The 15,233-nt window shown below is 43.1% G+C and overlaps 5 protein-coding genes and 1 long non-coding RNA gene across 7 annotated transcripts in view; 2 read left to right on the plus strand and 4 right to left on the minus strand.

Moving 5' to 3' along the window:
• LOC116801529 overlaps positions 1 to 4,204 on the minus strand; it is a 31,669-nt gene extending 27,465 nt beyond the window's left edge. Inside the window, exon 1 of the long non-coding RNA XR_004362074.1 lies at positions 4,011 to 4,204. This is a non-coding gene — a long non-coding RNA (uncharacterized LOC116801529). The remainder of the gene's footprint in view (positions 1 to 4,010) is intronic.
• The window catches only part of LOC6607676 (eukaryotic translation initiation factor 4E type 2), a 42,408-nt gene extending 30,713 nt beyond the window's left edge, over positions 1 to 11,695 (minus strand). For both annotated transcript variants that reach the window (XM_002032405.2, XM_032721778.1), the window contains exons 1-2: positions 11,209 to 11,695; positions 9,567 to 10,026 (exon numbers count right to left, since the gene is read on the minus strand). In XM_002032405.2, coding sequence (XP_002032441.1) covers positions 9,567 to 10,026; positions 11,209 to 11,246 — 498 coding nt within the window. In that variant the 5' untranslated portion in view covers positions 11,247 to 11,695. The remainder of the gene's footprint in view (positions 1 to 9,566; positions 10,027 to 11,208) is intronic.
• On the minus strand, positions 4,622 to 8,465 carry LOC116801528 (syntaxin-1A). Its single transcript, XM_032721776.1, has 2 exons — positions 6,268 to 8,465; positions 4,622 to 4,760 (listed from the first exon to the last, which is right to left on the minus strand). Exons 1-2 carry the CDS (start codon positions 7,137 to 7,139, stop codon positions 4,742 to 4,744), a joined length of 891 nt encoding a protein of 296 aa, XP_032577667.1. The 5' UTR covers positions 7,140 to 8,465; the 3' UTR covers positions 4,622 to 4,741.
• On the plus strand, positions 10,038 to 11,107 carry LOC6607677 (UV excision repair protein RAD23 homolog B). The gene has a single exon (XM_002032406.2). The coding sequence runs from the start codon at positions 10,116 to 10,118 to the stop codon at positions 11,058 to 11,060; it is 945 nt and encodes a 314-aa protein (XP_002032442.2). The 5' UTR covers positions 10,038 to 10,115; the 3' UTR covers positions 11,061 to 11,107.
• A 366-nt stretch (positions 11,696 to 12,061) lies between the features above and the next one.
• LOC6607678 (ADP-ribosylation factor-like protein 6-interacting protein 4) lies at positions 12,062 to 12,735 on the plus strand. Its single transcript, XM_002032407.2, has 2 exons — positions 12,062 to 12,311; positions 12,379 to 12,735. The coding sequence occupies exons 1-2, from the start codon at positions 12,119 to 12,121 to the stop codon at positions 12,618 to 12,620; spliced, it is 435 nt and encodes a 144-aa protein (XP_002032443.1). The 5' UTR covers positions 12,062 to 12,118; the 3' UTR covers positions 12,621 to 12,735.
• On the minus strand, positions 12,660 to 15,113 carry LOC6607679 (E3 ubiquitin-protein ligase RNFT1). Its single transcript, XM_002032408.2, has 3 exons — positions 13,487 to 15,113; positions 13,055 to 13,270; positions 12,660 to 12,996 (listed from the first exon to the last, which is right to left on the minus strand). The coding sequence occupies exons 1-3, from the start codon at positions 15,044 to 15,046 to the stop codon at positions 12,763 to 12,765; spliced, it is 2,010 nt and encodes a 669-aa protein (XP_002032444.1). The 5' UTR covers positions 15,047 to 15,113; the 3' UTR covers positions 12,660 to 12,762.
• Between the last annotated feature and the right edge of the window lie 120 nt (positions 15,114 to 15,233).

Consider the following 15,233-nt stretch of genomic DNA (forward strand, 5'->3'; position numbering starts at 1 on the left):
TGTAGAAGTTTATTTAATTAAAGGTAAAACCGTTCGACGCAGGCAACCTTTTCACTTTTTCTTTTTTTTTTCCTGAACTCACGCTTGGTTAACTGGCAATTCTTCGTCTTTTTGAGCCAACTTAAAAAAAGGAAATTGGAGATGAAGCGAAGCGCATGGAATTTAAATGTGGAGAATATAAGTTTTTCACGTTTCTTTTTATTTTACTTTTGTCTTGCAGCAAAACAAGAAAAGAGGGGCGAGAAAATATGAAAATCGTATCGTAAGAAGCCTGGGTCAACCTTGCCAATGGGAATCACTTTCAACCCTTTTTTTCGCTCTTTTCTTGGTTAAGGGAACAAACCATCCACATCGTATTACAGGGTCAGGTTTTCCTCGGGCTACCCATTTTATATTTTTCCCTGCCACTCTTTAAATGCCCAGCAGAACTCATTTCATGTTTTTTTGTTTTTGTTTTTTGTCTTGCCACTGCAGCAGCATTAAATACACATATAATTTGGCAAAAAATAAAAAAAAGAAGGGCAGGTGGGCGTGGTCACGAGCCAGGCGTATCTGATGTTTTGGGAGTACATAAAAGTAGGCGAATGAACTCTTTCCGCAAAAGGAAGTAAGTCCCCCCAAAAAAAGGGTCAAGCCACATGTATTAAAGGACTTTTATGTCGGCATACCCTTTGGGCTAAGACCGAATCAGAATTAATTTGGTATTATTCCAGGATTTACTCAGTTGAAATTATATACATTTTATTTTTTACAAAATAAAATGTATAAAATACAACTTATTACCAAACAATTAATTTATTTTCGATTTTTGTTTTGCATATTTGACAAAACAAAAAAACTTTGCAAAAATTTAATTACTTTTTGGGGATTACACGTTGGTTTTATAGCCCATGAAAATGTTGTTGTACGACAAAACTCTAAATTAATTTTGCTAGCTTAACAAAATCCACGCCCACTTTCGTGTGTGTGTGCTCTTTGTCCAGTTTGGATGGCCCCCATGGGTCATATTGAAATCCAACCACCCCCAAAAAACCCGCCCACTTCTCACAACACACCTCTGAGCCGAAACTCATCCGATGTGCCATGAAAATTTGTTTTCAATTAACAAATTGTTTCGCAGCGCCGACAAAAATCGATAGCCTTTTCCTAACGCCACCCGTTCAATTTTCTTCTAATTTGAGCTTGGGCATATAAAAATTTATGATTTTCAGCAAATTTGATTCCACGCCAAAGCCATCTTGCATTTCTACACTTTAAAAAACTATATATGATGGATGTACATATAATATAAAATATTTAAGAGCTAAAGTTCTTAGGTAAATTCTTCATCTTACTGCTCTGTACACATAAATTCCTTGCATTTTGTCTGCTTCGGATGTGGAAAATGCAGGAAACGGGATGAAGGATGCAGGATGCATGATGCAGGCTTCCTGTTCCTTTGTGCATTGCAAATTTCTACATGGTCAGAGAGCCTGAAGAAAACGAAACTTTAGCCCTGCGAATCAAAAAGTTTTCAAGTTTGCTGAGAGAGGAGCATCTTGGCGGACGAGTTTCAAATGTTAACACGACAATGACGATTCTAAAAAACTTTCCACATCCGAGATGAGATGAGTTAAAGTGCCCCACTCAGTCAAGTTAGCAGATAGCAGATATTACACGTACTGGATATTCATTTGGTTCGGCAAAAATGGCTTCTCCTTGTGAATCAATAAATCAAATCGTCGGCTGACAGCTAACAACAAAACATATATCTATGTACTCATATAAGCCGGTAAGATGTGTGACTCACCAGACAAAGTTGAGATACGAGATACGAGAAAAACACAAGACGAGGTCAACGAATAAAAACTCCCACATCACACAATCGATGAAAAAAAAATAGCTGAATTTGGCAAGCTATCAAAATAATAGATAGTCAGACAAATAAGTAAACATAAATAAGAGCAGAGAACAAGTGAAAAAAATGTAGATAAATTTATAAATTGAATTCATTACTGACAAATACTGAATACTGCAAGGGGGCGTGGCACTGCAGTGTGGTGTCATCAAACTCTGTTGGCAGAAAAGAAGGCCGACATAAAGCCAACAAATGGGCGAAAAGTTGGAGTCGCACCAGCAGCTACCCTGTAAATATTCACAACTCATCATCCTTGCTCCTTAAAGTTTGAAATAGTTAACTTTTCTAGATATCCCTTAACATATATTAGTTACCAGAACTTGCTAGTAAATTCTATGCAGCCCAATATACCCTTTGAAGAAGGGTACATGCTGCGGGCATTTTTACCACATGAGGGCTTGAGAACAACAAGGCAAACAAAAGCCATGTGATGTGAGCACAACAAGGTGAAAAGGCAAAGACTTTGAAAAAAAAAATGGTTACATGTGAATGCGGCGAGTATACGTCACTCAAGGGCTGAACTTTTTATTGCATTCGAACATTTCAGACGGATTTGCCCCACAGTGGCAGTTCGCAAAGAGCGGGACATGGACACAAAGTCAAGTGCTGCCCACACACACCTTCGTTATCTATGCCAGCCGATAGACCATTATCAAGTGATAACACTGATGATTCATCACTCACTTTGCACAGCTCATCGTTTTTAGTGCTTTAAAACGATTAATAACTAATTGGAATATAAAGCGTAAGCGCTTTGGAATGAAAATTCCGCATCATGAACTCAAAAAATCCGGATACATGACTCAAAATCTTCATAGTAAATTAACTTTATAATGGAACACGACGTTGTTTTTTCTTTCAGTACACCAAAGCGCCTATGATAAATTAGTGAGCCACTCGGCTGGGTGAAGAAGGCAGGGAACAAAAGTGTAAGGTCGCTGGGTGACAACGATGACTCAATTCAAAGCCAACATTTTGAATCGGGGGAGGCGCGAACTCTCTGCATGTTCGACTCACATTAGAGGGGCGGCGACACGGCGATATTCGTTCAGCTTCACATAGATATTATGTTATTTGTAGAAATATTTACTTTTAAGCGAGCTTTAAAAACATACACAGAACTGGGCTTCCAACCCAAAAACAAAAAATCAACAAATGACTCGATAAAAGCTGTATGAGATCATCAACGCCAAGATGCTTTTGTTATAAGTAACAAATAAAAGCGAAAAGTGAGAAAATAAGTGCCTTAACCTGGTTTGAATATACATATTTGTATGACGAGGTTGCAAAAAATATTCGAGTGAGACATTTGATTTAGGTTTTCTATAGCATCCATAATCGATGACAAAACCAGTGCATTCACTTGATTTAATAAACATAACTTGTTGTTTAATAGCCTCACAATGTAATTAAGGAGAAAGAGAACTTTTTATAAAATTATTGCGCTATAAATATTCACTACCTCGTCAATGTCCATATCCCATTTAGTTAGAAAGACTGTCTATTAATTAGATAGTATTCTTTTTAATGACATCAAGATGAAAAGAGCCGAGCGACAAATAGAAATGAAAGCGACGATGATTAAAACAAATGGAGCAAATAGAATGGACTGACTGACTATAAGATACTTTATATAGAGTAGATTCTATGTAAGCTTTTAAAGATATACGTCCAAATATACTTTATATATAGTAGTTTCTATGGAAGCTTATAAAGTTATAAAACCAAAAATGTTCACTTGGAGCTGCGGAAGCCCAATATGCCCCACGTACCCTAGGGGTAAGAAATTAAAGTTTCTTTTTTGTTTTGCTTCATTCGTTTGCCAAGATCTTGTTTAGCTGATTCTTTATCGCTCCCTCTGTTTCGCACACTTGAAACTCGAAATGTCGCAACACCCAAAGGGCACGAATTCATTAATAGAAAATGGGCGGAACTTTTAGGGGGGCGGTGGGTGCCACAAAAAGGGGCGCAGAGTGACAAATGGGACTTTAAAGGACATCGAAACGCGACCTTCGGCGTTTTTTCAATGTAAACGTTAACGTAGAGAGAGTAATTGCGGCAATTGCCGATAAAAAGAATGCTAAATGTTCAATAATTATATCGTATTACTCACCTCAGCGTGTGGGAATGGAGCAATGCAGCTGTTTATTCGCGCTGGAAGCTGCGGGTCTGTATCGCTGGAACACTGGAACCCGGACTGGAATTTCCACTGAACGTGAGGGCGTGGCAGTGCGGAGTCGCGTTTTTCGATAATTTTTCGAATTTGTCGAATTTTTTCGGGCCTTTAGATTGCATTTTTATGTGGTTGAAATTAAATTGCAGTTTGATTGATTGACATAATACGAAGTAGTAATATTTCTTTTGATTTTCTTTTCACTGAACGCGTTCGGTTAACTGGGTGTTTTATTATTATTAATTTTTTTTTTGCAGTTGTTGTTGCTCTTGTTTTTGTGGTGAAAACGTGCTGATTTGCGCTATTGCTGTTGTAGTTGCAGTTTTGGGCTTTCATTTTCCCATTTATTCGTTGCTCGTTCAAAAGATCAAAAGGTGAATTAACGAATTGAATAAGAAATAAACGTGCTTGTAATGCAGGTCTGACATTTGCAGTTGGTAATTTCGTGTGATCAAAACAGAAATTGACCAGTTCGTTTGGCGGTGCATTAACAAATTTGCATTTCCTACTTAGAAGCGAAAGCATTTCTTCGTGTATCTTAATCACAATAATTGTCAAAAACTCATACACATTGCGTTTATTGTTATTAGTAACTATAATGATTTTGCATTGTCCGAATTGTACTACAAAACGTAAGTAGATAATGCAGATTATAGGCCTTGATGAGCATGCTACTTGGATGCTTGGATTCTATATGGTTTTGTTCGTTTTTCATTGTGAGTGCAGAAAAAGTTGAGTTGATTGGTTTGATTTATTTGTTAAATTGGATTTTACAGCCGCATGCCAGATGTTATGTATGGGTAGTATAGTTTTGAATTTGCATTCCGATTGTTAGTTTTTTAGATGTGGATCGGTGGGAGGAAAGAAAGGAAAAATAAATTAGGTTAATCAGCAAGAAAAAGTATTACTGTGTGTGCGGTGCGATGTGAGTGTGAGAAATGAAATCATAGCTGAAACCAAAATCCATTAATTTCTGTTAACTTTTCTGGCGATTACAAAAAAAAAACGGAAATCAACAAAAGAAAACTAGTTTTTCCGGTAGATTAAGCCACAAATACAAAAACTTGTTCAATTGTTTGCGCAACAAAACAAAGAAAAAACTGAATAATCAACTTTAAATTTAACTGTTTGCCGATTAATTTGAAGCTGTCTATATATGTGAGTGTGATTGAATTGTTTACCCCTTTTAAATCGGCATTCCATCAACTTCCTCAACTTCTCATGTTTTCGTTTCGCATTATCATCTCCATTGAGAATGTCCGAGTTAGCTATTTATCTAGGTTTATATTTGTATATATATATGCGCTGTGTTTGTATAATTTATATATTTCATATGCATTCAATAAATATGAACATGTTAAGTAAATAGCATTATAGTAAATAGTCAATATAGTTATTATATCGTATAATAAACAATCTTTTTATCATAAATATTCAAAAGTGAACTAGAGATTTGTTGCATCTTTCTCCTCTTCATCGGTGTTGTGAGTGTGTGGGTGATGAGGCTACTTTTGTGTGAGTTTTCAACAGGAGAACTAAACTAGCTAAACGAACAAAAACTAAATGCATTTTCAAAGTCGGAAAAACGACGGGAAATCAACAAGATTTTCTTTCACTTTTCCCTGCAAAGCATTTGCAATGAGTGTGTTTTGTGTGTTTGAGTGGAGTAGTGTTCCTTTCTTTTTATTACAATTCTCGTTTTTTTTTTGCTTCGCATTATAACAATAATCAATAAAATTTCATGTTTTCTTTGTTTGCAATTACGTGTCTTGTAGTTTTTGTGTTTTAACTCTCTTCGCATTGGTTTTATAAATTTTCAATTAGCAATTTGTTTACAAGTACTAAAGATTCTGGTAGCTATAACTTGAGTTTCATGTGTATTTAGGATAGACTCTGGGGACTTGAGACTCTTGCTTACTAACCATACATGTTTTCTCTATATATTATAATAGCTATAATTGGTGTAATCGAGCCCTAATTAATTTCGTGTGCATTACTTTTTTTATCGGGGGTTCACTGGTTGCGGTCTCTTACAGTTTAAGTTTCGATTTTGTCTTCTGCAATTTCTCTGGGTGGGTTGCGCAACATCCTATGTATATAGATCGGGTCTGGATGAGATATATAATGTGTGTGTGTGGGTGTGTGGAGAGGTGTGTGAAGTGAATGTGGCGTGTAAGTAATTGCATTCGAGATTTACATGAAATAACTGCTAACATATGAGGCCGCTAAGATGCCCAGCACAGTGAGGCAGATCAGTATCATGATCTTCTTTCGTCGGGCTTTACTCTGGTACTTGAGCGCCTTCTTGGTGTCCTGAGTTGCCGTCTGCACATAGTCCATAGCGTGCTCCACATGGTACTCAATGCGATCGATCATCTCGCCCTGCGACTCCACCAGCATGGCCATGTCCATGAACATGTCGTGCAGCTCCTTGATCGATGTCTCCAGCTTCATGATGTCCTGGTGGCGGGCCTCAATGTCCGCCAGCGTCTGTTTGGCCTGCTGCGTCTCCATGATGATGCCCTGCGTGAACACAGACGAGTTGCCCTCCTCCAGCATCTTTTCCAGCTCATCGTCGTTGGTCGGTCGTCCGGTAATCTCCAGCTGACGCTGTATCCTTCCCTTGCAGCGCTCTCGGTAGTCGGTCTGCGTGCGATTGTACTCGGTCATCACCTCGACGAATTTCCGTGACAACGTCGAGTGCTGCGTCTTCCGGATTCTCAGATCCGCCGACGACTTATTCTGCTGCTCCTCCTGCTCGATGTTCTGCTCGATGCCCTTGAGCTTGCCGCGAACGCGATTGGCATTCTTCTTGATGTCGGCCATCAGATCCTCCAGCTCTTGCTTGGTCTTCTCGTCCGTTTGCGGGGCGGACAGGATGGCCGAGTGCTTCTTCTTCACCTCCTCGACGTTGTCCTGCACCTTGTCGATCATCCCGCGGATCTCCTCCACCTGGGCGAAGAAGTCGTCCATGTAGGAATCATGGCCATCCACATTGACGGCCACCTCCGTCTCCTCCTCGTCGTCGGATTGGGCGGCATGGAGAGCGGCTAATCTGTCTTTAGTCATCTTTGTGTCGGGGTATTATCCTTGTTTTCGAAGGGTATGCGAGAATGTTATTCCTGATTTGATAATTGGGGAGTTTCGAATTTCTGGGGCTATCCTTGTTTACTGTGCAGTTTTCAAATTTGTTGGATTTTTTTAAATATTGTTTTTTATGCTTCGTTGTTAGTTGGCTCTTTCCCTTGGCCAAGCTTTACGTAAGCCTTTGTTACGCGGTCTTCGCAGATTGCGTTTTTGCGATTAGCAGTTAAACGTTAATCACGCACACACATAAACCACCACACGTGTAAACGCGCGCGGAGTTTTTCCTTTTTCTTTTTTGCAGCCCTGCTTTTAACTTGTTTGCACGTTTTTCCACTTTTGCGAGAGACCTTTTATTGATTTTCCGCTTTTGGCTGGCAGCTCTCTCTTTGCTCGGTTTACTTTTAGTGTATAATTATAACTTAACTGGCACTTTGGCTGGCGTTTTGGTTAATATTATTATGCTTTTTTCGTGTGTGTGTCGTTTGGTGTGGTGTTATTTCGCTCACAAGAGAGACGGAGAGAGGCAAAGAGAGCGCGTGTTGCGGGCGGCGGCAGAGACGTCGACTGCGGCAGAGCACCTCTTCAATGCCAGCAGCTAAAAAGCTAAAGCTGCTGCTGAATTAATTTTTCTTTTTTCTGTTTTTTTTTCTCTCTTTCTATTTGTGACTCACACTGGTACCATATAATATTAATCTTTTGCTTGGTGAATTTGTTTGTTTCACTTTCGCACAGGCACACGCACACACACACACACACAAACCACGCACGCAGCAGTGGCGATAAACGATTTTCGGCAGTGGGAGAGGCTACCGAAAATCTCTTAAAATGGGCAAAAAAATCGATTTCTGCGCAAAGCTCCAATTCTGCCGTCTGCTTTTGCTGCTGCTTCTTCGTCTTTCTCTGCTTTAGCTACTCTGCTTCTTCTTATTCGCGGGGGGTGTTACGGTGGGCGTTATTTGTTCTTTCTCTCTACTTTTCGCTTGCGTTTTATTTTCGTTTGTTGCGTACGCGTCGTCGGCGCCGATTCAGTGTGTGTGTTGGAGAGGGACGCACGACCACGGTCTCGCTCTCGCACACTGGCTGTCTAGGTTCCACGATTTGTTGTTGTCACCAATCGTTTCAAACGCACATTTCTTTGTTGTTATCTGAGGCAAATGTGTTGACAATATTTTTCTTGATTTTTTCACAAAAAAACCCAATATTGTTTCGCGATTTTCCCGGCGGTCAAGAGTTTTTTTTTGTGTGTTTTCGATGCGAGCCGAAAGGAAACGCAGCACCTCGCGCGGGCAAACAATTTTCGAGTGTGACCGTGCCCGTCACTACCAGAATATACCTTCCGGTTCGCAATGATTTCCTTGGAAATATACTTCATTGAGTACCTTAAAATACCAGACTAAAAACAGGACTAAGCGGGGACTCCAACCAATTCAGCACTGACAATTGGGAACATTTTCATTCTCTCAATTTCGATGATTCGCGAATCTGGTGATTATGTGGGTGTATTTGGATGTGGATCCTGCAATCTCCTTCTTGCTGGTATATTATGAATTTCGGTATTTTATATTATTTCTAGAACAGGATATTTCTCTTTAAGTAATTTAATTGATGTCTGCTCATCTTCATATTTAAATGCTAAGCGTGGGAGAGATAATTTCATGCTGATGTTATCAAGACTTTAATGTGTAAGCCTTTTACTTTTGATTGTAAAAGCAATCCGCAAGTGGATTCTGTTTTCCCTTTTGCTCGACATTTTCGTATTTTCACTTTTGCTGTCAAGAGCCGCGAAAGGGCCAGCAAAACGCGTAATGAAATGTACTAAAAATGCCGCCACATACGTTCCATTACGTCAGTCCACACAACAGCAACAACAATCTGCACGGGTTTGTTTGTGGATCCCATTTGCATTGAAATACGTCATGCGCGAGAATTTTCATGAATGAATCGCGACCGGCACTTTTGTTAAAGCGAATCGCGAGCTGAAAAGGAACTGAGGAATGGGCCGCAAAATGCAATAATATATATACGCGGCATTTATAAATAAATATTAAAATTAAGTAACACCAAGGGCAGTGAACCGCTGTGGAACGTTGCCCAACACTGGTCCCATTGCAGAAACATTCAAAAATTCACTTTGTTCAATTATAAATTTTAAGTTACGAAATGTACATGCTATTTCACTTAAGAACTTAGAAGGAAATTACTACAATTAAAATTTCTAACGCATTTGATTTAATCGAGAAAAAAAGTAAATACTTTAAGCATCTGTTTAGGATATATCTGTTAAGGATGTTTACTATTGTTTGCTATATTTATGGGTTTAAATATGCCACTTTTTAAGAAAGCAAGGTCACAAGGTATTCTGGCATGGTTTCCCCAAATAAGACATTATATAGGTTCTTTAAAACTCACCGGATATTTCGTCTGTAGCACGACTCCGCATATCTCGTCGCCGACGAGGAACTGCTCCCCGAGCATCGCCATACAAACGTTCTCCCAGGCCCGGTCGACCTTGTTCTTGCGCAGCCGTATCAACCATTGTCCGCCCTTGCTGTTCGCCGGGTCCTCCCACATCGGTATGATACCCTGCTTGAAGAGGAGGAGCTCCCGGTAGGGCTTCAGGGCTGTGGGCCGGATGAGGTGCGAGTAGAGCGACCACCACTGCTGCACGCTGGCGCACCGGCCGACCATGTGCAGCGACTTGCTGTAGTCGGCGGCCGCCCGCTGCGTCTCCTTGCGAGAGAACCAGAGGCAGTATGTGTGCTGCAGCCGGTTCTCGCCGGGACCCACCTCCAGTGGCGGCAGGTTGTCCACATCTATTTCGTTATCCACATCGCTGTCGTCGCTGTCGACGATATCTGGCCAGTTTTTCCTGTAACGCGAGTACATGACACACAAAATAGATTTTGATTAGAATGTCAAAGGCTGTATGTAGATCAAATTTGACATTAGGTTTACCAAATGACACAACCGCCGCACATTCACATAACTATCACAAACACTCGCAGCAAAATTAAGTTTAACAAAAAAGAAAAAACCATGAAGCTGTCTATACGCATGCTGGACCAAAGCTCCATCACTTTGGAGATGGACGAATCGCAGGAGGTGAGGGCTCTGAAGCAGAGATTGGGCAATTCACCCAAAGTCGCCATGGCCGCGGAGAACCTTCAGCTGATATACAATGGCCGCATTATGGAGGATGCCATGCCCCTCAGTGAATATCGTATAGCCGAGGACAAGATCATTGTGTTGATGGGTAAGAAGAAGGTTATTGAGAGCCCGTCAGAAGAGCAGGTTGCCCCGACACCACCGTTGGCCGCTGGCCCAACTGTTTTGCGCACAGAGGATGTGGCGCCTTCACTAGCTCCCAATGATCAATGGGTGAACGATCTCATGTCCATGGGATATGGGGAAGAGGAGGTACGCTCAGCCCTCCGGGCCAGCTTCAATCATCCGGAAAGGGCTATAGAGTATTTGATCAATGGGATTCCTCAGGAGGTTGCTTCAGAGCAGGGATTAGCTGCAGTCCCGAACGTACAGGCAAGTGAGCAACTGCAGCACTTATTGGCAGATCCTAGCATTACACGGATGCGTGAGATGCTTAATCAGAATCCAGAACTAATGCACCGACTCATGGACAGACTGGCTGAAACCGATCCGGCTACCTACGAAGCCTTAGGGCGTAACCAGGACTTCCTGAACATGATTTCAGGCGGTGCACGTCGCACGAACGAGGTGGGACATTTAGAGATTACTTTAACCGCCGAAGAAGCCGCCGCCGTAGGGCGTTTGGAGGCACTGGGTTTCGAACGTGTGATGGCCGTTCAGGCCTATCTGGCCTGCGACAAGGACGAGCAGCTGGCCGCAGAGATACTAATCCGCCAGTCAGAAGAGGATCGAGATTAATAAAGCGATTGGGAGCACGTAAATGCACCCAGAACATAACCTAACAATTGGCCAAGTAAAGATGGTGCTGGCCCAGTTTTGTTGCTGGCCGGGATAGTGGTTGTGTGGGGCAGGCGGTGCGCGTGGGTGGTGGAGGTGCTCCACTTACGTCTCGTACTGCTTGTTGGCTACTTTCTCCATGCTCATCCTGCCAATTATGATGCTAACTGGTAGCTGATACTGGTGATCTTCTGCTGACTGCTTGTCTGTTCCTGTGGCGCTGTTCCAACCTCTGGAACGAGTACCTGTGGATCCGGGTGTTTGCACTACTAGATTTTTTATGCTGCTGCTTCTTCTGGCGCAATTCTTCTTTTGCTCCTTGGCTGCGCGTGTGTGTGTGTGTGTGAGTGGGCAAATGGGTTTTTGGTGGATTCTCTTGTGGGCGATTTTTTGGGGCAGCCGCTATTTGGGGGAGCGGTTCGCTACGGGTCCGCCGCTCTCTCTGGTAAGCAATCGTATTTCCTGTGCCTTATCCTTTCAGTTTTATAGTGGGTTTGCTTATTTCTTGGCCGTTTAGTTTTGCTTCGCTCGACTTTAGTTTGACGTTTCTTTTTGTACACAACACAACATGCGTCCGATTAGGTTCCACTTGCTATCCACATTCCACGCGGCGCTGTCAAAATCGTCCAGTGCTGTAGGTCGAAGATGAATTTTGACATTGGCTAACACTGCATGTAGTGCAGTAACATACCCTAGTGAAGAGGGTATATCCGTTTCAATCAATTTCATTCATTTTTCAATTGGTTCATTTTTGTTGTTTGATAGGGAATTTAAGCGACTCAAGTACCAACATTTATTTCAACTCCAATAATTATAAGAAGTTACATTATAATGTAGGTAATAACCAAATGAATAATTACATAAAACTGGGCACATAAATTGCAAAATATTTTATAAGAATGCATCAATATACCTTCGACACAACATACCCCACATTTGGTTATAGGGTATCACAGTATCGAATTTTTGCTGTCATTCTTCAAAAATCGGTTTGTTTACGTTCACTTGCAAGCCGCGAAATGGGAAAAAGTGAGAAAAAATCAAAGAAAAAGCACAAGGAGAAGCGCAGGGAACACAAGGAAAAGCACAAGTCCAAGAAATCCAAGAAACACAGCCGAAAAAAGGAAGAATCTCCGCCGATAGCTTCACCATCACCAATACAGCCTGAAAGGGTCAACCAGGAGGAGGAGGATGACTTTGCCATACCAATAGGTCCGTAAGAGCCCCCCTGTATATATTTATTATTGCTGAACACTCTGAACCCACCCCAAAACCCAAGCACTGATGAATAGCAAATCACATGCCCCGGAAACTCCAGAGGAATACCAGCGCCGTCAGAGCCAGATCCGCAAAGAGGTGGACCCGGTGACGGGCCGCGTCCGGCTCATCAAAGGCGACAGTGAGGTGCTGGAAGAGATTGTGACCAAAGAGCGCCACCTGGAGATCAACAAGAAGGCCACCCGCGGTGATGGAGAGTTCTACGAAACCAGATCTCTGAACGCCGCCAAGCGTCGCAAATAGCTAATTACCAAAAATGCAAAAATATCTTAAGCTATTTCATGACTTGTAGTAATAATTAATAACTGTCAGTTTAATTAAACAAAGGGCTAGCTAGCGACTATATGTACACGCGAAATCCGTGGAAATTTCTTTGGTGGCGCAGCTAGTACAACTGATGGAAGAAGGTAGTGCTGCCGTCCTGCCAGGCGGGATCATCGCTGACCTTCGCCCTGCACATCGGACAGGTCTGTTCGCGCTTAAACCAGGTCTGGACGCACTCATCACAGAAAATGTGGCCGCACTCCAACACAGTGGGTGTTTTGAAGGCGTCATGGCAGATTGGACACAGGGCACCCGCAGCATCCAGCTCGTCCTTGGTCGGCGGTCGCTCAGAGTCCTTGAATAAATTTTTATTAGAAATGGGTACACAACATTCAAGTCTCAGGCATTCATACAATATTTTTTCTAAAGGTCACAATGGCATTCTTTAGCGACTTGCCGCGCTCCACCAGCTCAAATATCTTGGCACCCAGGTACAGTGCGGAAAAAAGTCCTCCGGAGACCACCTCCAGGCCGGAGTAGGACTCATACAGAAATAGGAACCACTGGGTAATGGGTGTCATCGCCCGGTAGAACTGAGAAATGTACTCGACCAACACATAAAGCCGAGCCTGAAATGTGAATACAATTTATATAAATGGAAATGTATATTACAAATGGAACTTTCCATTTCCCATTTGATAATGTAAAGCTCTTAATTAAATTGAAATTGTGAATGGTTTTGAGTTGGTAATGCAAACACTAAGATTTCATTAGTTGCGTTAATTTTTTGCCATGCCATTGAAAATTTATCGCACATTTGATCCCTGTGGAAAGGCATTACTCACCCGCACTTTAAGTCGCATCAAGTGGTGTGGCAGCATGGTAATTATAAGTTTGACCAGCATTGTCAGCAGTTTGATAATGAGATCGCTCACAGCAATGTAGTAAAACAACATGCCCAGTGGGATCACATTCAAAGATTTGTACGTATCTTTGTACATGTTGGCCCTGATGCGTTCCGATGATGTTGTGGGGCTGTCGCCTTCCGAGCTAGTGTGAAAAGGCAGCGCTGTGACCTCTATGAAAACGGATTTTTTGGGAGGCGGCACAATCAGACCAAAGGGATCTGGCGGCGAAGTGGCCAAAAATAGACGCACTGTAACAACCACGGCAACAAGGAGAGTATCCCGCACCATCACGGCGTAGTTCTTCTGAGCTAGACGGGCCACCTGATTGCGTATTGATCGGTTAACATTGTACATCACAGTCTGCAGCACCAGAAGATCTATAATGCCCAGCAGGTGGTCGTGTAAAAACTTGATAAACAGTATAAAGATAAGCGGCAGATAGCGCACAAAATGGCTGAGAATCTGGACCACCATGTCATCCGAGATGAGTTGTTCGTCCTCTGGATTATTCTCTGCGGGCTCTGGTGGATTGCCACTTCCACCTCCGTTCTCCACGTTGCCATCGCTTTCGTCAAGGTCTTGGCTCGCATTTGCTTCGCGTTCGTCGAAGGTCGCCGGAGTGCTGTTTAGTCCTATGACACTGGCATTGTGCCGTCCTCCGTTAAGGCTGTGATTGTGTCGCATCTCACCCTCACGCAGCGAGATACTTCTGCCCATAGCTCCAGCTGAGCTGGCTCCAGATCCGGCCGCAACGCGTCCGTATCGCAGAGGACTGACTGGCTCAGGCATTGATGGCTGCTGCTGGCCGAGCAGTATGTGCGAGTTGTCTACGGGATTGGCGGCTGGCTGTGGTCCTGGTGCCGCGGGGGCTGCAGCGGTTGCAGGTGGATATCTAAAATTGGAATGTGAGATGAAGGACCGCAGTGCCTCTGTCGACGAGGCCGTTGAAAGCGAAAAGACATCGTTGAGGTTGACACGCCAAAAGCCCATTTGCCGAACACCTGCTGCAGTTCCTGGCGATGCTCCTGCTCCACCTGCTGCTCCGGCGCTGGACGGCTCCTCGAGACTGCCACCGGTGTTGGCGCCCATACTACGGGACTGCTGAAGACGACGGTTCATCTGTGTGGTCACCCGCACCGGAGAACTGCTGTTGCTGGCTGGCGTGTACGAGCGCTGACGGGCCAAAAATGTGGATAGAATGTTACCATGACGGACATTACCACCACTAAGGCTGCTGCTACGCGCCGTTGGTACGTGTTGGTGCTCCAGGTTTACGCTGATGTTGGTCGATCCCCCAGAGGCGATGCCTCCTCCGCCGACGCCACCACCAGAGGTCACCGACGATGAGGAGGCAGGCAGCAGGCAGTCGTGTTCCGCCGTCGTCGAGTCATTGTCGTCGCTCTCGATGTTGATGGACACACCGGTCGATCCAGCGCCACCCTGGGGCCCAGAACCTCCTCCTCCTCCACGATAGGGATCCTTGGGGCTGTTGTTCATTGTTCCACATCCAATCTCCAATGCTTGGAGCTGGCCTTTTTTCACTTAGAACACCAATACTTCTAACAAAGTCTCTCGTATTTTGCCTCCGCTGTCAGCTGGTCACACCAAATTTTCGCTCAAAATGAACGCGGTTAAAACCGAATTCAACATTATCAATACACTTCTAACTATCTTGAATAAAAAA

The sequence above is a fragment of the Drosophila sechellia genome, chromosome 3R, assembly GCF_004382195.2.
Source record: "Drosophila sechellia strain sech25 chromosome 3R, ASM438219v1, whole genome shotgun sequence".
NCBI lineage: Eukaryota > Metazoa > Arthropoda > Insecta > Diptera > Drosophilidae > Drosophila > Drosophila sechellia.

Excerpts from the sequence above, each read along its gene's own strand:
- LOC116801528 (XM_032721776.1), bottom strand. The coding sequence starts at position 7,139 with ATGACTAAAGACAGATTAGCCGCTCTCCATGCCGCCCAATCCGACGAC.
- LOC6607677 (XM_002032406.2), top strand. The coding sequence starts at position 10,116 with ATGACACAACCGCCGCACATTCACATAACTATCACAAACACTCGCAGC.
- LOC6607678 (XM_002032407.2), top strand. The coding sequence starts at position 12,119 with ATGGGAAAAAGTGAGAAAAAATCAAAGAAAAAGCACAAGGAGAAGCGC. Across the intron at positions 12,312-12,378 it reads TGACTTTGCCATACCAATAG|CACTGATGAATAGCAAATCA; the intron begins GTCCGTAAGAGC and ends CCAAAACCCAAG.
- LOC6607679 (XM_002032408.2), bottom strand. The coding sequence starts at position 15,046 with ATGAACAACAGCCCCAAGGATCCCTATCGTGGAGGAGGAGGAGGTTCT. Across the intron at positions 13,271-13,486 it reads TGATGCGACTTAAAGTGCGG|GCTCGGCTTTATGTGTTGGT; the intron begins GTGAGTAATGCC and ends TTCACATTTCAG. Across the intron at positions 12,997-13,054 it reads TGACCTTTAGAAAAAATATT|GACTCTGAGCGACCGCCGAC; the intron begins GTATGAATGCCT and ends AATTTATTCAAG.